The sequence below is a fragment of the Belonocnema kinseyi genome, chromosome 10 (assembly GCF_010883055.1).
Source record: "Belonocnema kinseyi isolate 2016_QV_RU_SX_M_011 chromosome 10, B_treatae_v1, whole genome shotgun sequence".
Classification (NCBI taxonomy): Eukaryota; Metazoa; Arthropoda; class Insecta; order Hymenoptera; family Cynipidae; genus Belonocnema; species Belonocnema kinseyi.
The window spans coordinates 73,042,994-73,066,026 of record NC_046666.1 but is presented as its reverse complement, the minus strand read 5'-3'; the positions used below and the strand labels follow the sequence as shown (position 1 = coordinate 73,066,026).

The window sequence follows — 23,033 nt, the reverse complement described above, 5'->3', positions numbered from 1 at the left end:
ATACTAATTAAAATATCTTTTCAATTTACTCGAATATTTCTAAGAATTATAGGTGTGCGATATTTATTATATATCAAAATTCAACAATTTAATTGCAAATTAAATTTTTTCAAAAAGAAGAATTAAAATTGTAACGTTCAAAGTTTAGTTTCTTGTTCAGTTTTGAATATTTTATTTATAATTACTGATTTTACATGGACAATAAAATATTTCTAAATATTAAGCAATCGTTATTTTTCCTAATTAAAACATTTAAAATTTTACACTAAAATTATATTTTAAATTTAATAAAAGCATTTAATTATGAACATGTTAGTTTGAAGTTATTTTAAAATTGAAAATAGTTTATAACATTGGCGTAACTACTACGCCTTTCGAAATGAAGCATTTTCATTTCTAACGTTGAAATCCAGAATCTGGAGAATATTAATGCGCCTCCAATCCAATGTTCTTTTGCATTAATAAAACTTTATTTAATATAGATATACATCATATACTTTATATCTGAATAAAATGTATAGAGTTTATTTACATGGCCTTAAGCCTCAATATAATTAAAATAGAATTATGACAATAAACTATAAAAACGAATAAAACAACAATTAGCTCGGCGAATCTGCGCATGAGAAAAAAATTTAACGGAAATCGGACGAGACCGCAGTCGTTCGAGGTACAGTGCGGATGGCAAGAGAAACTTTCGATTTGAGCTGGCTGCTTTCTTGCAAATTCATAGAAACGCGTGCGTCAGTCACCTATGACTTTCATATACGTAATAATGGCACTTGGCCCACTGGCATGTAGTTTCCTAAACCCCTACCTAACAAGACTCAATTTCCTCCCCTAACTGCATTTTTTCCAAACGTGCCGAGTCTAGTTTCCTTCCTACGTATTTCATAAAAACTATCAAGTTCCAGAGTAGTATCTTGCATTCCGCATTCTCTCTTTCAGGAACTCCCGTGACGAGCATTTGGCAGCGCGCTTTTCAAAACAGTATAAAACGACCCGAGCCCAGTATAAATTTCCATTCTTTGAATTCTCTCAGCGCTGCTGCACCCACCGCCTTCACAATATTTACGCGCAGACGCGAGTCTCGAAGGCCACAATTTGTATCACAAGCCCGCTCCTTGCTCTTGGTTAAAAATATATAGGTTTCAATAGATACACTATCTATGTTTAGTGTAAAAATTCACGACGTAATCTCATTAAAAATCGATGCCCCAGAAATAGAAAAGTTTACAAATTGAAATTCGTCTGAATTTAACTCTAATTTCTTCCTATGTATAAGATTTAACAATAATTTAAAAAATAGTCTAGAATGTCTGAAGTACCGATTCAATGAGTTACAATTCAAATATCTCCTAGAAAAGATGTCAGACCGTGAAAAGAACTGTAAGACAAAGATTCTTGAAGCCTGCAAGTAACAAAGGTTCAAAATTCACAATTATAACAATCTTGAGATTTTCGATGTCAGATTCTTTGCCTTTCGGGATTTTCCCATTATCAACGGAACTTGTCAATAAAAAAATTGCAAGGTCCATTGCTTTCGTGAGCGAAAAATGTCTCCATCAAGGATTTCCACCTTCTCTCGTTACCATTGGCAAAAATTGCGAGACGAGATATTCCGTGGAGGGTAAAAAAATAATTGCTGACCACTCGACCGATCAGTGGATGCAGAGAATGTGTCGTAGAGAGCCGAATGGCCGTTCCGGATGTGCTAGAAATCGTTGTCCCAGCCTGAAACGTCATCTGGAGGAGGTGGGTCGGAATCTGGTGGATATTCGTCAAAGTTTGCAGTATCCGTGGGATTTTGCACTCGGGGCATTATTGGCGGTTCGAGAGTTCTTGCTCTGAGGCCCTCCCAGTTGAATCCATCAAACCATCTGCGGAAAAGAAACAATAGTGATAATAACGAAAATCTAAGTCTGGACATTTTTTAAATTACCATATTAATAGATGCTGTTTTTAGAGTTCTGCTACCCAAATGCATTTATACCATAAATGCCCTGATTTGGATTAAAGAGATATCAAATTGCAATAAAAAAGTCAAATATGAGGTGGATATCAAGGTAGGATTAACAATTAAATAAGGACATTTAATTTTGAAAAACGTGACTGCTGAAATGCAAGATGAAAATTCAAAATTTTCAAGCTCAAAATGAAACTTTTAAAATGGTTAAATACCATATTAGAGGCCATATTCTGCAATTTGACATTTTGAGCTTGAAAAATGTGACAATTTTATACTAAATGTCGTCACATTTGAGAACTTCCGGAAACAGGTTTAAAAACTTGTACATTTGAATATAAAACATTTTAGATTAAATAATTTAAAATTAAGGCAATTAAAATTTTAAGTTTTTCAATTCTAGGTTTAAGTCGAATAATGTCAAATTTGAGGCCACGGAAATAAAACCTTTTTGAATTGACGTATAGAAAATGTAAAATATTTTAAACTCAGAACTTTCAATCGTAAATTAATGGTCAAATAATACTTTTCACAGTTAAAGAATTGAAGTTTCAGTTTTTAACATTGAAAATTTAGCACTATGAAATTTTAACGATTTATAAATAATAAAAAAATCATTCAACTATTGTGGCTTCGAATTTGAAATAGTTCAATTTTGAACAATTCCAAACCATGTAATCAGAGTACATATTCAAGCAGTACACTTAAAACTGTTAGGTTAGCGATTCGACAGACGATTCATATTAGAAAAATTAGTTAGAATAGTGTTGAAGTTTAAGGAAATAAGATAAATGTTCCAACTGAAATGATGAATATTTAATGTGTATACATGCATTTTTTACCGACAAGAATAATTTTTAGACAAAAAGATTAACTTTAAACAAAACCAAAATTTTCAATATTCAAGTGGAATAATTTAAATTTACAGTTCAAATAAATTACATTCAAAGCAAAAACTAACTTAACAAAATAGTTATATTCTCAAAAAAGTGATTAAATTTCAACGAAAATTGTAAATCTTTGACAAAAACGATGAATTTTCCACAAAGTACACATAAAATGTCAAACAAATACTTGAATTGTTAACTAAAAAAAATTAATTTTCAGTCACACAGTAAAAATTTAATTTAAAAAAAAAAGAAGATAAACTTTTGATTTAAGATCGAACAGACATCTATTTTCTAAAAAATGTGGTATGCTATAAAAGAATCAAAAAGATTTACAATTAAAAAACAGACTTCCAAACTATCTTACTTTTCTAAAATTAATTTTCAACCAAAAATAAAATAGTTTAATTTTCTTTTACAAATCTAATTTTTGCAACAAAAAAAGTTATGAACAAAGTAGTTAAATTTTCTAATGAAATAGTTTAATTTTTAGATAAAAAATTTTTATTATCAACGAAGTAGTTACATTTTCAGTCAGAGAAGAATCTTCAATGAAAACATTAATTTTTAATAAATGAGTTTAACTTTTAACCAAGTAATTACATTTTTAAATAAGTAAATGAATCCGTAATCTAATAAACACACTTATATGCCCTTACGACTGTAGATAAAGCAGAAATCGCTTTTCTAAATTGACCACCCTGATTGTATATTTGAAATGAACGATCAAAATATTCTCAGATTTAAAGGATTATTTTTTGAAATCATAAAATAGAAGCTGTTTGATTTAGAACGTTTTTAATTTGGCCGTATCACCTGAATAGATACGAGTAGGTGTATTTGAAAACATTTTGATAATCGAAAATAATTTATTAAGATTTAATCCGAAAATGACAATACTGTTTAAATATTAAGTCTTTCGTTTTGAAACAGTACAATTTTTAACAATTGCCAATTTTAACGCTTCATTACAAAAAGCGCTTAATTTGAAAAGATTTTGACTTGTTCATTCTCAATTTTATCGACAGTTAATTATATATTCAATTTTAAATATCATAGTTGAGTTTTTCATTACAAAATAAACTAGAATCGAAAATGAAATAAACGGATCTGACGAATTAAAAAGCTATCTACTATTTTTATCAACGTTTTTTGAAAACATCACTCACTTGTGTTTTTGTATTTCGCTGATACCTCCTTTCTGGTAACCAAGTCGCTCAGCTGGATTATCCCTGGGAAATGTTTAAGGCAAATTGTTTAAAAAATTTATGATATTTGAAAAAAATGTACATTTTTAAACTATTGACTTTTCAGTTACAATTACACAAGAAATTGTATGCGTATATTTTCTTCCCTACTTTAAAATATAGGATGCAAGTTTAAATTTAAATAATTTAATATTTATATTGTTTAACCACTATAATCTACGATTTTAAGTCTCACCTGCATAGCTTTTTGATGAGAACCGTGGCATTTCTCGTTATCGTTCTGGGAAATTCTATGGCATCGATTCCTTTAAGAATGATATTATAAGTTTTCATGGGATCAGCACCAGTGAATGGAGGTGTTCCAGTGAGAAGTTCAAACATCAGAACTCCTAGAGACCAATAATCCGCACTAATATCATGACCTCTATTCAGAATAACTTCCGGTGCTACGTATTCCGGCGTTCCACAAAAGGTCCACGTTTTTCTTCCATGATCGAGACGTTTTGCGAATCCAAAGTCTACCAGTTTTACGTATCTTGAAATAAAAAGTTCAAAAATGAGTCTTTGATAAATAAAAATAAAATTCTGACTTACAAAAGTATGTGAAAATCAAAAAGTTGACAACAACATCCTGTTTGGAATCTGATAATCTGGGAAGTTATACGTGCCTACTCAAATCATAGAAAAAATTCCCTGACAATTCCAAGTTTTTTTTAGTTATCTCAAATTTTATCCAGCTATAATTTTTTATAGTATGGAGCCAGTGACATATTTAGCATTGTTAAAACAATCAACTCGAGATATGCATACAGTTTTGCGAGTTCCTTATAAACAATGTATTTTTTCCATTTCTATTTAATTAATATTTTTAGTTTAGAAAGCTTTGACAAATTATATTACAACATATTCTTAAATATATTAGCACTATCGATTAATTTAACTATTATTTAATGCTAAAAGTATAATTAATTTTTTTTATTTGTTCCTAAAGTCCATGAGGTTAAATAAAAATTCAAATAAATTTTCATTTCATCTTATTGTACTCAACATTCAGTACATATTTAAATAAACGAAATGTCGGTACTAAATTAAATTAAATTTAAACTGCACGAAATTCCTAAATTTTCAAGTAAAAATATTGCGTTTTCAACAAGATAGATGAATTTTTAATAAAAAAGTTGAATTTTCAAACAAAAGATGATCTTTCGACAAATTACATGAATTCTCAACATAGCTGAATTTTCAACTAAAACGACGAATCGAACTAGAATAGTTGAATTTTCAACCCAAAAGATTAATTTCTACAAAAAAAAAAAGAAATTTTAAACTAAAAAGGATACTTTTTCAGCCAAAAATTGAATAATTATATTTTCAATTTAAAAAGTAATGTTTAAACAAAAAAATACAATTTTAACTAAAATGGCAGAATATTCGACTGGAATACTTCAAAACTAATTTTCAAAAAAATAGTTAATTTTCAACTTGAAGAGTTTAACTTTCAGTAAAAAAAGAAAAGTTTCAACGAAGCGATTAAATTTTTAATTAAAAAAAATACAGAAGGCCGAACGACAAATCTTGTAATTGATATTTCACCAAAACGTATTTTTAATTTTAATCAAAAACAGTTTAATTCAATAAAAAAAGATGACTTTTCAACAGGTGTTGAATTTTCAACTAACAAAGATTTTCCAGACCAAAAAAATTCAAAACAAACTGTTACATTTTCAAACAAAAAGATGCCTTTTCAATCAAGAAAATTAGTTTTGTGTCAAAAAGAACGAATTATCAACAAAAAACATGAATTTTCATGTTTTCCATATATGTATACAAATTTCCTGATAATTCCAGGTATTTCATGAAAATTTTATTATGAGGTTCAATAACTTTTCTTGATATTCAATTTCCCTATTACGTATTCAGTTTTTCAATTGTGAGTATCGTAAATTTATGCTGATGATTTAGAAGTAGAAAGTCATGGGAAATCACCTTTTTATAGAAAGGGAAAAATCCAGATTTTTGTATCATCGACCTGTGAGTGCGTATGATTATAAAAGGCGGATGGGTCAAGAGAAAGTTTCATTTGAGAGCCCATCATTTTCTATATGGGACGGATACTCTTCAGAATATAACAAATGCAGAGACGCAATAGAGTTCAGTAAGGTCAGAGACAGAAATTTCAAGTGGAAACTATCGAGAATACCAAATTGTAATATAAACCCCATTACTCATGTCACATAAATCTAAGAGGAATTTTTAATTTTATTCTTGAAACAAAAAAATTAAATGACGTAAGAGTTTTTTTATTTTTATAAAAAAACTCCTCATTTGTATCCTTATACCGAATAATTTCACGCAAACATTTTATTATATAAGTTATTCAAAAAGAGACTTAAATTTTGAAATAGTTTCATAAATTAATTTTCAATTGTAAAACGCTTTTGAAATTGGAACGCCTTTAACTTTTAAAAATGAGGCGATTTCTAATTTTGATTACTTTTTAACTTTAGATGTCGCAAATTGGAAAAATGTCCAATTCCAAAATTCTTTTTATTTTAGGCATTTTTAGGTCTGCAACTCTTTAAAATACATTTTTTTTAATTTTATGAGAATGGTCATCTCTATTCAAAATATAAATTAACTATTAGTATTTGAGTCAAAAACGAAGACTTGGAAATATGAGTTTTTCTCAAATATAAGTTGATTTCCAAACTTAAAATTTCGTGGTTTATAATTTTCTTATTTTTATCCTCGTAAGTTTTACTTGCACTCTTTCAAGCATTTTCACTATTTTGCATTATTTTACAGGTAGATAAACAAAATAAGATATTTAATTTAAAATAATAAACAAAATGCAAACAATATTCTAATAGCGTACATGAAATACGAATTTCATGAACTATATAATACAATCACAGGAAAAGTGATATCTGATTTGGAAGCAAACCTGTTCTCAGTAAATACAAATAACGTTATTCTCCAAAAATTACTCACCCTTGACTATCTAGGAGAAGATTTTCAGGCTTGAGATCTCTGTAGATGATGTTCCTAGAATGAAGATAGTCGAAAGCCTCGACGACACAAGCAGTGTAAAATCTCGTTGTGGGATCATCAAAATGTCCTCTATCTCTCAAAACTGTCCACAATTCTCCACCCAGACAAGCTTCCATCAGCATATACAAGTACTTCTTGTCTTTAAAAGTTTTAAAAAGTTTAACAACAAAGTCACAGTCAGCCTCTCCCATAATTCTCTTTTCCGACATGATATGTTGTTGTTGTCTCGTCTCAACAATTTGTGCCTTTTTCATCTGTTTCAGGGCGAATGATCGCGAATTGTCACCAGCAATCTGCACCAATTCCACTCGTCCAAATCCACCGACTCCTAAAGTTGCCAATGGTCGAAGATCTTGTAATCGGAGGTCTCTGAACTCTTCATTAAGTCTGGGAATAAATAATCTTATTATTACTCCGAATCAAATCACTAGAGCCACCTTATTCTTAAATATCAACTACGTCTTCTAACCTTTCCACTTTCTAATTTTGTAATCCCCGAACATTATAACGTTATGTTTATTTTAATATTTAAAGATGGGAATTAAACTTTGAGGCACTTGATTTTTTTACAAGAAAAATGCGAAATATGTTTTCTCCATAATACAAAAAGTAGAGGGGATGAATGAGGCTTAGGGAATTCCCAGATTTGGTATATTCCGAAATCCAGATTAGCTAAATATAAAAAAAAAAAACAGTTTGGTTCAAATTTAAATTAAATCTTATGCAATTAACTGGAGGAAAACCTTATCTTGTCGAATGCGGAAGATAAGGAATGTGAAACACCTTTAAGAGATAATAACTACAAACAAAATGTTTTATGGTGAATTATTATTTTGTAGACTATGTAATTAACATAATTGTCTTAAATCGAAATTAACAGAGACCTTGTGAGTAGAAATCTTGGGTTTTATTCCAAATAATTAAATACATTGTTTGATTTATTTATTTTATAGTAAATTTGAAATCTTCTTGGGGAAATCTAATACGGTTTTAATCCACAAGGTTTTTCCATATATTACGAAGAACAATCCCGAAAATAATGGAACGGCAAAACTTTAATCTTCGAATATTAATTTTAAACACTTATAAGGGCTGCAAACTTTACTTTTTTCAAATTTAAGAATTGGATTCTTCTTAGGTTTTAAAATCAATTTCAGTTTTAACCGCTTTAAAATTATAAAGTCCAAACACTTTAAATTTTAATCATTTTCTGAACTAAACATTTCTTAATTATATTCTATTTGTGACCATTGCTAGATTTTATTTATTTCACATTTGAAAACTTTCAAATTTGAAGTTTTTTTTTAATCCATGAGTAAAATATCGCGAATACTAAAAAAACAGGTCTCGAGAACAAACATTTAATGATACTTTTAAGATGAACATTATTATTACTGCTGGTCTCGTCTAAATGAGGAAAGATGATTTTTCATGACAGCATTTTTAATGTAAAAAACTGATTAGAACAATTTTTTGCACTGACGAACTTCTTTTCTTATCACTTTATACCAACTTAAAAAAAAATGATACGGTTCTAATGCATGATAGATTATTTTCGCAGGAAAAGATTTTCTACAATCTGACCTTATTCCTTGTCTGATTCAATTTTTAAAAAAAAAATTTTTAATGGCTCAAGTAATTAAAAGCAATTTTACGGTAGAAAGGCAATGGTTAAATTCAAAAAATTTTATGTTTAAAATTTGTTTATGAACAATGATCTTTTTCCTTTTAAACGAAACCGTCAGTAATTATATTGAAAATCTCAAAAGTATAGTCAAACATTTTTTTAAACGAAATATTTGAATGATATCCGAATTCGACGGAATCCAAGGCTTCAAAATATTGAAAATCAAATAAATTCAAATATTTTAATAAAGATTTTGAGCAATTTTATTATGTTTGAATTAGATTTTACTTTCCAGATCTCAAATTTAATTATATTCAACTTTAGATATTTCGAAGTAGAATTGGTATGATTTTTAAAGATGCAGAGTTAAATGATTAACTTTAAAGATATAAAAATGGCAGTGCGCAGTCGCCCCGAAAAATTAGCGGAGCTGGAAAACGAAAAATATTTGACTAATCTTCCAGAATTTCTAGACATGGCACTTCGTATAAAATTTAAAATTGTGTAACTTTGTATGTCTAGAATCGGAAATTGTCACAGTTGTAATTATTTACATTAAAATTAACTCAAGTTGAACGATTCCAATTTTAAATTTTTTTAATGTTTAGAACATTTCTAAACATGTTAATTTATGAAACTTTTAATTATCCCAAATTTGAACATTTATAAATAAAACTCTGTTTAAAATGCGAACCATTGCTCTTTCCATTCGTTTTAATTGATTTCTAATTTATCAACAAAATTCTAAAAATGGAAATGCAAATCCCATCTTTTTAAAATTCTTACATACTTTTTTTTCTCTAAATTCAAATTTTAATAAAAATGTTTGATAAAAGAGGAAACAGTAGAAAAGTCTGAAAATAGTGCATTTTACGAGATCCTAAAAATAAGAGTGAATAGGTGCCTAAAACCTATGTAAATAATAAAAAATTGTAAGATTGAGGTGGATAGAAGAAGAAAAGCAAATTTCTGCTTGACTGGCGGTTATGAACTCATTAACAAGGTGGAGGTCATGACTACATAAATTTAGATGAGTTCGCAATTAAAATGCGTGTGAATCATGGTGAGCATATCGATTCAATGATCGGAAGTTTCTAGGCAATTTATGTTAGAAAGTAGAAAGCGCAAGTGAATCTACTTATAAGGTAATCGAAACAACATTTGATTCAAATGCTTGATAGAAGCCCTTGATAGAAAATACTGCGATGACCTGGCAATAAACTACTTGAAATTTCAATTTCGCAATCTTATAGTTATAATTCACTAAACTAATTTTGCCAGATTTTATAAATTCAACTCTTGTTATGCACTGTCTTTCTTCCATAAATTAGTTTCCACTCAATTTGCTTTTATTCTCCACTTCCTACTTCCTCAGGTACAATTTATACGCTACAATATAGCAAATTCAAATCCATAGTGAGAATTTTTATTGGCTGAATATACAAACAATTTTATGTGCATTAAAATCCAGGATTACTTCCTAATTTTACATATAAATAAGGAGGTTAAATATTTTCAATTATAATACATAAGTCAAATAAATATTTTCTTCAAACTGATGTAAAATAAGATGTGATTACAATAATAACAAAATAAGCTTTGAAACATACCTAACAATATCTAAATTAGTAATTAGGGGAAAAGATACATTATTAAAACAACAGGGACCTTTTCCGGACCTCACGGGCTCACTTTCTTTGCAATGCAACAGAAAATAAAAGCAAAGACGTAAACCACCTACTTTCTTCGACATGCAATACCTGAAACTTACTTTCAACCCAAGCAGATTACTGTCCCATCCTTTGTGTCAGGCGTGAAACAAAATTTTGTAATTTTAATTAATACTGCGATAAATGTACTTCCAGCAATTCCACGATTTCACAAGAAACTTGCTAAAAGGTCAAGGTAATTAATCGCGGTTTGTAATTTTCAGTACTTTCACACCCTCAGTTTATGACTGAAGAAGAGGTTGCTTTTAAAAATGAATTTAATCAACTACTTTTAAGCGAATATAATTGATAAAAGTTGAGAGATTTGAATTGACTTTTAATGTTTGTCGTTTAGCTATTGGCTCGATAATTGGCACTTGATAGATCTCTTTTTGACGCCTGGCAAATTAAATAGCAATTGGCATTTAACATTCTTTAAGTATCGATTAATTTATTATTGAATTGTCTTACCTTCTACGTTCGACTAGCTCGTCCTTGTATCGAGTCCGGATCTCATCTAAGGATGAAATAAGTTGATTGAAAGTTTCCCGATCGATCACGAGACAACTGACTCCATCCGGATCATCTGCTATTATATTTGCTGTTCTAAGATCGTCTCTGAAAATTAATGTTATGCAATATAGTTTTATTATTCTCAAGGTGAAAAATATTATTGATTTATAGTCGAAAATAATAAATTAAAGATGACAATTTAAAAGAAGTTTAATAAAAAGTAAGAAAGGAAAAATTAGAATTTTGAAACAACAAGAGAAATTGTTATGAAAAGAAAAGAATATTTATATTTAATTCCTTAGTCATTGACTAACTAAGAATTTTGAACAATTATATGCTTCAATTTAAAATATTTAATTTAAGCTAAAAAGTTACTAAAGATGACTGATGTTCACTCAAAAATTTTGATTCCATTACATATTTAATTTATCGGCTTGCATTTACAAGACTAGATGAACTTCTATTGCTGGATTCGGTAGTAACAATCAAAGTCACAATTTCTAGAATAATTATTACAATTAATGTTGAGGCAAATAGTAATTCATATTATTACAAAATGCTCTAAAAAAAAGCGCAAATAGGTGCTTTTCACAAAAAGAGGGAAATAAAAGGAGAATAAGTTCTTTTAAATAGAATTATTGCAAATAGTATATTGAATTTAATATAAAACGATTTACATTCCTAACATTTTCAGATAAAAATATTGCCACCAAATAATTCAATTTTCTACCGAAAATGTCGAATTTTCAACAAAAGAATTGAAGCTTCTGCTAAAAAATGGAAGTTGAATTTACCAAACAAATTAATTTTCAACAAAATGATTGAATCTCAAAGAAAACAGAAGATTAACTTTCAACTAAACTGTGACACTTTTAACAAGAATAGAATGCGACTTTTACTAGAAAAAAATTAATTCTCATGAAAAAAGTTTATTTTCAACCAAGAAAAGTAAATTTTGATTAAAAAAAGTTAATTTTTACTAAACAAAAAAATGAATTATCATGAAAAAGTTAATTTTCAACCGAGAAAAACTAACTTTTTAGTTAAAGATTGAATGTTCAACTAAAAAAGATTAATTTTCGAATGCTTAAATTTTCAAAAATATCAATTTTAATTAAAAAAGTTAATTTTTACTAAACAAAAAAAATGAATTATCAACCAAAGAGCTAAATTTTCAACGAAAAAAAAAATTAATTTTCTACCAAACAGTTGCATTTAGAACCAAAAAGTTGCACTTTCAGAAAGACACGAATTTTCAACAAAAAAGTTGAATGCTAAACTTAATGCAATCAAAAACAGTTCGTGCAACCATATACTTTAGAGTGTGAAATCTGATATTGATAAAAATGGTCTTGTCCTTTTAAAAAAGTGACTACAGTGACTTTTTCTTTAAAAAATGACTAAATAGTAACTTGAAAAAGTGACTAAAAGTGACTTAAGTGCCTATGTGACAGCCCTGAATACTGTGCAATAATGTTGTCCTCATTTAATTAGAAATCATTGCATGAAGAATTCAAAATCGTATCAATTTGCAAACTGTCAGATGGAAATGAAACAATTACAACTGTTTTAATTTGATATATTCAAATCATGAAATCTATTACAGTCAATAAAATATAAAAATGATAAAATTTAGTCGATTTTTATGAATTTTTGTTTTTGATTAAAAAAAATGTATTTGACATATGAAAATACTAACCCTTGAAGTGCTTTTTCACCAAAGAAGTCACCTTTGCCCAAAGTTCTGATGTATTTTTCATCGGTCGTATCTGGTTGTTTAATCGTTACCCTCACCTGTCCTCGGCTAATTATAAAGAATGTATCTCCTCTTGCTCCTTGTCTAACAATGTAATCACCATTGTTATAAAACGTCTAAAACATTCAAGGTCAAAAATATAAATCTTTTCACACTTTCTTTATTTTATAGAATCCAAAATTGATTCTAATCATATTCTTACTCAAATTAAAAGAATGCACTTCATTGATCTCTTTATATTACATGAATTATAATGTTGTAGTTAAATTAATTCTTTTGCAAAATGAAAAATATGATTATTTTTATTTGATTTTTAAAAATGTTTAAATAGTTTAGAATAAATACAAATTTATTCTCGGATCATCTGAGAACGTAATTCTCATTTTTTATTTCTCGGACTTTGTAAATGAAACTTACCTCTTCCAAGACGTCAGAGATTTTTATGAGAGTTTCATCAGGAAGGTTTTTGAAAATAGGAACGCTGAAACAGAAATGCCATCCATGAAGATATATATTTTTTAATTCTTTAAAAATAACGTAAGTTGAGATGGGAATAATATATATAAAAAAAGGCGAATGAAATTTGATTTGTAAATGCGGGTAATAATTTATTTTTATGGTCGAGGATTTTTAAAAAGCTATTAAATAATTTCTAGTTCTACTTAGTATCCGAAGTCTCGCAATTTTCAGCCACGCATGTTACTGATTTGCCGTTCTACTAATGAGAATCTATTTATGGAAAGATGTTCCTAGAAGAGAAACATCAAAAGAAAAAAAAGTTACAAATAGAAAAGCCAACATTCAAACAGCTTCGAAAGACTCAATTAAAAATATTAAGTCTTATTTATTAAAAAATTAAGTTAAGAAATTAATTAATTTGAAGCAATTAGGTTTATTTTTTATGAAGGGGAAATATATGATTACTTTAGAAAAGCAAATAATTAAGTCAGTAATGGGGAAAGTTTTAATTGTCTTCATGTTAGAATATAGGGCCCATTAGGGTGGTCCAAAAATGATTTATTTTTTATTTTTGAAGGTCTCACTCCCTCATTTTGTGTTACTTGGTGAAAACAATTTTCTAATAGAAGTGATGTAAAATAATTGTATGAAAAATACACGGGCTAAAATTTTGTTAACAAGTGTGGCAAATAGAGAAAAAATACTTAAAACGTGAGTTATAGTATTTCCAGTGTCGACTTTTAGAGAATTTTGAGGTCGATTTATTTACCAAATAAAATGTTTAGCCTTTGTATTATTCAGAACATTATTTTACATCACCTTTTGGTTTCTTTGTTTGAATCTCCTCAAATTAGGGAAATTCTTTTCACGAAGTAATACAAAGCAAGGGAATGAGAGCTTGCAAACTCAGATTTTTTGGCCCACGTTATAGGCATATTTCTTTAAATGAAATCTTTTTAAAAATTTGTAAAAAAAACATTGCATAAAAATCAAGTTAAAACTGCAATATTATACTGATTATCTTCAATCATTCTGACAAAAAATTCTCGCAATAGTGATAAATGAAGTATCTGCTATTCGCATGTATCTTTAAGACTTCCGAAGAATATTTATTTCAGCAAAACTCCTTAAATTTTTCTTTGCATCTTGCAATAAATTTAAAAAAAACTGAACGTAATCTTGGTCAACTTGATTAAAAGATACAATTAATAATGGACTTCACGCTCCGTCGATGCCGATCAGGCAAAACGCAGTTTCAAAAACACGAAGTGATGATGAGCTTGATCTTTTAAAGCTATTTATAGTATTTATACAGCTGGCTATAATAGACTAGCTCTTCAGAACTTGAAGTTTACAATTTTCAATATTTCCAAGCTTTAAATTATGTATGGTCCAGACAACAGCAAATAATATTTCTCGAAGCTATTTTCATATTTCATTCAGAAAACTGAGTGAATGAACCCGGAATTGATAAACAAGATTTTTGCAAACGAAGAAAAACATATTTATCTCAATTGCTAATTTTAAATTTTGATGGGGTGAAAAATATGAACAGCATAAAGATATCCGAAATTCGAAAGATTCACTTGTAAAGGTTTGAATTTGAGAAGTATCTAAATTTTTTAATTTTCAAAACTTAAAGCTGTCCAATGAGCTGTTTCAATTTCTATTCAGTATTGTCCGGGTATATACACTATCCAATTCGCTAATAATATTACAGAAATAATAATTAAGGGTTTTCTGTCATTTACATTATTATCAAAAACAAAAATAAATCATTTCAAAATTTTAGCTTTCAAAATTGTAAATAGGCAAATCACATTTTGGCTCAATTAAAAATTTTAGACATCGATTTTATTTATTTATTGGTATAGACATGGTATTTTTTGCGCTCATAAAAACTGTCGAAATTCTATAATAATTATTAAATCTGAAGACTTTATAAAATACTTATGCATGTATATCAAGTGTTTTTTATATTCCAAGATTTTCTGATAAGATTTTTTTAACTGAGAGGATTTTGAAATTTGAGTTATTTGAACAATACAATTTGACAGATGCACAGACTTTTAAACTTTAGATACTTACTCAGACTAACGAATTCAAAAATAATAAACTTAAATAATTTTTATATTAGATTTAAAAAATATTTTCTTTCATTTGAAGGCTTTCAAATATAAAAATTTCCGATTTTCGTCAGGAATTTTTCTCAATTTATTAATTAATTTATATATTTCCCAATTTATTTATATGAATTCCACAATCTGAAATTTATAAAAATTAAGTCTAAATGCTTTTTTGTCTTTCGCATTTATTTAAAATGATATTTTTTGTCTTTGACAATGCCGAAAAAAATCAATTCCGCTTTGCTTGTTCAAGAAAATACAGAGAAGATGGCATAATTATAATTTCGTAATACCTCTTAAGGAAATCCGTATATTCTGCTTGTCTCGAAAGACCGGTTCTCATCATGATAGTTTGGAAACATTGTCGGTCAATGGCCCATAATTGGCAATCTGTAGCTGCTGTTATGGTTGCCGTTCTTTTGCAATTATACAGAATGGCTAATTCACCCAAAACTTTTCCTGGTGCCAAAGTACTCAGGTATTTTCCATCTCTCGAAACTTCCACCTTTCCCTCTGAAACACAAAAAGAAAAACCGTTTTTAAACATTTCTAAAAACATTGTAAATTACAATCAAATTTAACCTTGTATTTCCAACCTGGAAAATAGGTAGAATATAACAATACAAAAAAAATTTTTTTAATGAAATAGTCAAACGAGACTTTAACTGGCGTTTCTAATCGATTGTCCTGCACAATACAATGGACCTTCAGTCTAAATGGCACGCATGATGTTCCAATGGCATTTAAACTGATACCCGTTCTTTCAAGAGACTGTAAATCCAATTCAATATGACATTTACACAAAAACTCTCTGGTGGGTTTTAAATTTTTAATTTGAGTTATATATACTATAGAGTAAGTCATATTAAAATTGACTGCTGTCAGTTAAGATAACTCGCACATTGTTAAATTTAAAAAATGTAAGAAATTACATTACTTACATAATTTAACATCAAGCATTTGTAATTTCTACTACAGGCCGTTCGGAAAACTTTAATTTCGAAAATTCCCTGATTTTCCTCCTGACAATTAACATTCAAGGATCAGCATTTTAATCATGTAACACTTCAAACCTAGAATCCTTTATAAACGAAATAGAATAATTTCATATTAACGTTGATCAATTTTAAACCTGCAAAGATGATTTTTCAACCAAATGGTTGAAGTTTCAACACAAAAACAATCATTTTCAATTCAAAAGAACGACTTTTATTTTCCAATAAACGAATGTTCAACAAACATGTTGCATTTTTTTTTACCAATAAAGGTTACTTTCTAACAAAATACTTAAATTTTTAACCAAATACTTCAACTTTCTACATACAAATATGAGTTTCAAACAAAATAGTTGAATTTTCAAACAAAAACCTTAGAGTTGAACCAAAAACAGTTGCATTTACAACCAAACAGTTGAACTTTCAAGAAAACGAGACGAATTTTCCACAAAATAGATGAACCTATAATTAAATAGTTGAATTTCCAAATGAAATAAATCAAGTTTTTTAAATTTCGATTGGCAATACACGGAGAAAAATAGATATTGAAAAGCAGATTTTAAAAACTTTGATATTTTTCCATAATATACATATATTACGGCATACTATCTAATATCTTCTATTCAACATACAAAATATTAAAGGGCAATATCTGTTCATATTGAAAGTATAAAATATGTGATATTAACAGTTAATATCTAAGATATTAAAAAAGCTAAATTTTTCCGGAGCAAGGACGCTGACGTGTGGCGTGGCGACAAAAGATTTTGTCTGTATCTTGAGCTTTCATCGTGTGTATTGTGGCTTTTCTTATATCTATTGCACTATAAGTTTTGGTGGAAAATGGATTAAATGTTTTTGGATATGTTGTAATTTTCTCAAGAAAATGAGGACTCATCTACAGGCATCCTTCATATTAACCTTGAACAGTGTGTTCTCTGTTTAACACAAAAATCGCATAATTATGCAAAAAGGCGAATGCTTGAGGATTCGGATTTTCAAAACAGAGGACTGCGATATTAACATTCTTTTGCAATTTATAGAAAATGGCATGCTTTACAGGTATTTTTTGCACAATTAAAAAAATTTCTTGAATATCTTTGATTTTGCCCTTTAATATCTTGGATATTGTCAGTTAAAATCTTATTTTTAATATCTACGGATGCTCTACTTCAGTATCTAGATTTCTGTCCCATAGTTAAATTGCTAAGATATTACCTATTAATATCTAGATAGTCTGTGCTAACATCTATTTTTCTCCGTGTATGCATTTCCATTTTGTTTAAATTTTGCAACGTTAAATATATTAAACAGAAAAAGCTGACAGCGGAAGTTTAATGTTTCCGGTTAAATCCATATAAACGGTATATGTACATATAGTGGTGCATTTCTGGAGAGGTACCTACTTGAGACTAAAATAGCCATGAACTAATTGAAGCTGTAAATGCCACTTTATCCTTCTTACGAAGCAAAAAACTCAATCATTATCTCATTCAAAATCACACCATAAGTGCATTATTACTCGAGCAGTGAAGCAAAGTTATAATTCAGTTTCCAGAAAAATTTCAAAGTACGAGGTAGCTAAAATGAATAAAAAAAATTAATTAGAGCGCATTTTGATAATTATAAGGGTACGAGATAGCTAAAATGAATAAAAAAACTAATTAGAGCGCATTTTTATAATTAAGTTAAGGAAAGTAGGAAACTCCACCGGTTTGCATAATCTTAACTATTTATCTCCTTCAGTAAAATGAAGTCTTTGAAACAAGATTTTCAATTTTAAAACTGATGCTTTATTCGACAATCTAGTATAGAAATTTTTTTTTTTTAAACTTCATTAAGCAATTTGTAAATCGAGCAAAATTGTAATAATTGAAATATTCTAAAGATTGAATCATTTATTGCAAAAACCTCGTTCGTTTTAGCACCTATTTCAGAAGCTATTAGTTTATAATGGATCGTAAAATCAAAATGAAGAATTTGCCAACACCGTGTATATAAATTTGCAGGATAATTTTCTTTTGATTCGCCAAATACTATTTGGGGCCACGTGCCTAATAAAAAGTGACAGCATCTCTCCAGTGTGCCAATTTGCTACATTTCTCTCCACCTACGCAGGCAGCTGACACTTTATTACGATAAATGTCCTATATATGATAATGTCTCACAATCCTACGAGTTATTTATTAAAATTGCAGAAGTCAACAATGAAATAATTTCATCTATACTGGCATCACAAAGTTTAAGAAATGAGAAGAATTTTTATTGCATGCATAGATTTTTCATGAAACAATGCATGGACGTGAAGGAAGCTAAAGAAGTATTCCAGGGAAAAAAAGTGCGGCGACAAATAGTTTATAAAAAGAGTGTCAGTAGAGTGAATGACGCCTGAAACAAAAGACCTTGGGTACTACTAAGCCCGAGTGGGGAGCTTCACATGATGACTTTGTCACAACACGGGAATTCCACACCAATCTAAAAATCTATGCCCCATTTACGCTACCTCGATAGGGAAATGGCTTAATGGTATAATATGTATGTCCTTTTTGGAGACTTTGAGCAATTGTTTTCCAAATTTAAATGTTTTTAATCAATTTCAGAGATATCCGAAATATTTTTTTTTTAAATTTAGATCAATAAACTTTTATTATGAAGCGCCAGTCAAATTATGAATAATTTAAAATTGTTTGTGCATTCAAAATAATTAAAATTTTAATCGCAAGTTTGTCCAAAATCCTAAAGCTCTGATAAATCGTACCAACCACAATTAAAATTTCCAATCATCTTAGTTTTCTCCAGGCATGAAAGATTTTAAATTATATAATAACTTGTACAAGCTTGTCAAATTTGCATCAATTTTAAAAGTATAAACAGGATGGTTGAAAACCTTAATTTTCAAAATTCCCTGAGTTTTCCCTGACTAATTGTGACTTTCTCCGATCATTAATATTTAAAGATCAAAATTCTAATCTTGTGACATTTTTAATATAAAATTTTTTATAAATAGAATAAAACAATTCAAAATTTAAATTGATAAGTGTTTATTTTATTATTCTCAGGCCACAGTACAATTTCCTTGAAAAAAAAACCACGAAAAATTGACCAAAAAGGTGACTACTGTGCACTATTAATGTGACCAATGTTCTTTTGAATTACAAAAAAAAAACTTTATAGAATTAAATTCAAAACAATTCAAGTTAATTTCAAAATAATTCTAAAGAATCGGAAAAAGTTCTCAAACCCCAAAAAAGACGATTTCTTTCACTAAAGTTAAAGTCAATTTACAGGAATTTAAGGGAAATAAGAAGAATTCGATGAATTTCATAAAGGTTCAAGGCGAATTAAAAAAATTGAAGTGAACTGAGAACAATTCAAACATTTTCGAAAAATTAATTAAATTCAGCGAGATTGAAGTGATTTTAGACAAACTCAAGGGAATTCAAAACGAATTTGATGAAATGCTTGAAATTTTATGGCGAGTTTAAAAAACTTCTAGATGCATTAAACAAAAACCAAAAAAAATCCATTGAATTGAGTAGAATTGAGTGTACTCAGAAGAACTCAAGAGCCTTCCAAAGAATTAAAAGGAATTTAAGCAAATTCATATGCATACAAATTTGTTCAAATCCCTTAAAATCCTTAAAATCTTTAAGAATCCCATGAAATTGTTTTAATCTATTGAAAACGTCTTAACACCTTTTAAAATACCCTAAAATATTTTAAATACTTTGAAATACCTTCTAGTGATTGATATCGATTAAAAATTTTGCCTGATAATTTATAACATCTTCTTCCTTAAATATAAAATCCACTTTCGTTCTCCATTCTTATGGGAAGTAATTTTTAAAGTTTGTTTCAAGGTCAAAGAAACCTGATTGGAACGAACGGCCGACATTTGCTTTAACCTACATTTTTAACACTTTCGTGTTTATTTAAAGCTGCAAGTAAATGTGAAAGTGTTACCTGAATCAGTAAGCAAACCCATTCCGAATAAGCGATGATATAATATATTTGCTCGTAACTGATATCGATGTGTTTGTACAATAATTATTGACGAATAGAAAAAATCTGATATTTCTGGGTCATACTTTCTTTCAAAATAGTGACTTTTAAATTTCCATCACACTATAGTAATTACTTTCACGTGACAGACGTCTTATTAAGTAGATTTATATTTACTTTCTATATATAATATGCATAGAAACGATGAATATGAAGAACGCAAAATATGAATAGAAGACGTAAGTGCCTAATAAATGCATGTATAAGAGAACTTTTCAATAAATATCAAATAATGAAAATACGAAATTCAAGTGAATTCAAATCAATCATTCTGGGGAGTACTTTATGAAAAGCAGTTTGATTTCGGGATATGATAAATTGACAATTTTATTAAACACGATCCAATTAAAGCTTTTATTAGTCATTGTAAGATCCATAAGCATCTGCAATAGTTTCAGTATATTTATCGGAAATATATAGTAACTGCTTAAACCAGGTTTCGCGGTTCGATGATCAAGTGGGGAAAGGTGGTGGAAAATTTGAGGCGACGAGAAAAGTAGAATAAACAGGAACAGGAAAAGGATAAAAGGCATCCGCTCAGCAATTACAATGATTTAAATGGATTATGCTTGCGGATATGCATTTGTAAACGCCCCTCTGATAAAATATATTATTGCCTCAAAGTACCACATTTTGACTGTAGGAAGCGTTTCCGCAATTTGAAAAAGTGTATACTTTCCTTTAAATTGTGTATAATGAATCGATTACCTAAAATGAAACTCAAGTTTTTTAAATCTGCAAATAATTATCCCATTATTCGAAGAATTTTATAATCCGAAATTGATAAGCCAACACTTTTTACTGCTTAATTTTTCAAGCTTATTTCCTTTTGTGTTCATATTTTTTTATTCGATAGAGTTGTAACAGATGATTGTAATGTAATAGAAAATTATATTGCAGAATTCTATCTAAGTGAATATACTATATAGGGTAAAGAATTTTTAAATAGTCTTAATGCACTCTTAGCTGACGATAATAGTTACGCGTTTCAACATTTCCCACGATGACTATTACACCACATGACCTACAGTTTACAGGAGCATCGTACTCAGCGTTCAAAAAATAAAAAATAATTGTATATTTCATACCATTACAAAAAGTTATTTTGAAATTTAAATAAAGATTAGCATTTGAAAATTATCCCCTAAGAGAACAATTTTATTCTATTTATATTTGAAAGTTATTCAGGTTATTAATCTCATAGACAATACTCATTGAATTTATTGACATTCAGTGATTTCCTTCATTGAAGAAGTGTTTGATAATAATTGATGTAGCAATTATATTGACCCAGGAAATTAATATATCAAGAGCTTAGATTACAATATTAGATTTAAAATTAGGATTATTGGAAAGCATGATACTTTATTAAAAGAGAGGCCTGTAAAATTATAATTAAATTGTGATAGTACTCAGATAATCAATATAAATGTAATAATAATGATAACAAAATTTAAATCACAATTTTAAAACTGTAGTGCTTTGCATTTTTCATATTTTATAAAATTTTATTCCAATGCACTTTTGACTGAACAGAAGGCTGGGTGGGAACAAAAAAGTTTTAGAAATCGCAAACAATACTATGCTTAGAAGTAGAAATTTTCGCCAGATTTTATAATATTTTTCTACGCCAGATAAGTATGTTCTAATATACCCCGGTAAATAAGTGTCCTTTATATTGTTTAAATAATGTAAAAATTCTTCGAAATCCTTTTAATTCCATCGTCATCCTACATAATCTCTTGAAATCCATTCTAAACTTAAAATTATTTAAAAGTGTAGAAATCTCTTACAATTCTTTGATATTCCGCGGGATCTTTTAAAATAGCTTATAATCCTTAAAATTTCGTGAAATATTACCTATTAATTAAACCTTGGACATCCTTGAAATCCCTTAGAATAATTTATAACATTCAAAAATTCTTTGGAATTACATTAAATCTTTTGAAATCTTACGTACCTGAAAATTCTAAGAGATGGCATTAGTATTCACTAATGTGAACCAGTTTCGTCGAGCTTGATCCTTTAAATGAAGCCTGTCAAAACTTCAGCCATTTATGTTTACGCATTTACAAGTTACAGCACTGAGAAGCGACTAACCTCCGAGTTTTTTTTTAATATGGAAAAATCTGAGTTTCGAGTTTTGATCAAACACTACTATCTTCGCAAGAAAACGATATCCGAGACTAAGGCCAAGCTGGATAAGTATTACCCGGACTCTGCACCGTCGATTGGAACGATTCATAAGTGATTTACCGAGTTTCGTTGTGGCCGTACGAGCATAGTTGACGCTGAACGATCTGCGCGCTCAAAAGAGGTCACTACACCAGAAAATGTAGAAAAAATCCATGATATGATGTTGAATGATCCCAAAGTGAAATTGAGAGAGGTAGCTAATGCTGTAGGCATATCATTGGAATATGCGGGCAATATCGTGCATTCAGTTTTGGGCATGAAGAAGCTTTGCGCGCGATGGGTGCCGCGTTTGCTTACAGTAGACCAAAAACGAATTCGTGTGACAACTTCCCAGCAGAATTTGGCATTATTTTCGCGTAAGCCGACCGAGTTTTTACGCCGATTCATAACCATGGATAAAACCTGGATCCACTACTACACTCCTGAGTCAACGCAACAGGCAAAACAGTGGGTTCCACCGGGCCAAAGTGCTCCGAAG

The 23,033-nt window shown here is 28.9% G+C and overlaps 1 protein-coding gene across 3 annotated transcripts in view; it reads right to left on the bottom strand.

Annotated features, from left to right (window-relative positions):
• Positions 1-858: 858 nt before the first annotated feature.
• LOC117182303 (cGMP-dependent protein kinase, isozyme 2 forms cD4/T1/T3A/T3B) overlaps positions 859-23,033 on the bottom strand; it is a 174,130-nt gene continuing 151,955 nt past the window's right edge. For all 3 annotated transcript variants that reach the window (XM_033375443.1, XM_033375445.1, XM_033375444.1), the window contains 8 exons: positions 15,596-15,815; positions 13,135-13,198; positions 12,661-12,833; positions 10,920-11,066; positions 7,053-7,499; positions 4,297-4,596; positions 4,023-4,085; positions 859-1,880 (listed from right to left, as the gene is read on the bottom strand). In XM_033375443.1, the coding sequence (XP_033231334.1) occupies positions 1,715-1,880; positions 4,023-4,085; positions 4,297-4,596; positions 7,053-7,499; positions 10,920-11,066; positions 12,661-12,833; positions 13,135-13,198; positions 15,596-15,815 (1,580 nt within the window). In that variant the 3' untranslated portion in view covers positions 859-1,714. The remainder of the gene's footprint in view (positions 1,881-4,022; positions 4,086-4,296; positions 4,597-7,052; positions 7,500-10,919; positions 11,067-12,660; positions 12,834-13,134; positions 13,199-15,595; positions 15,816-23,033) is intronic.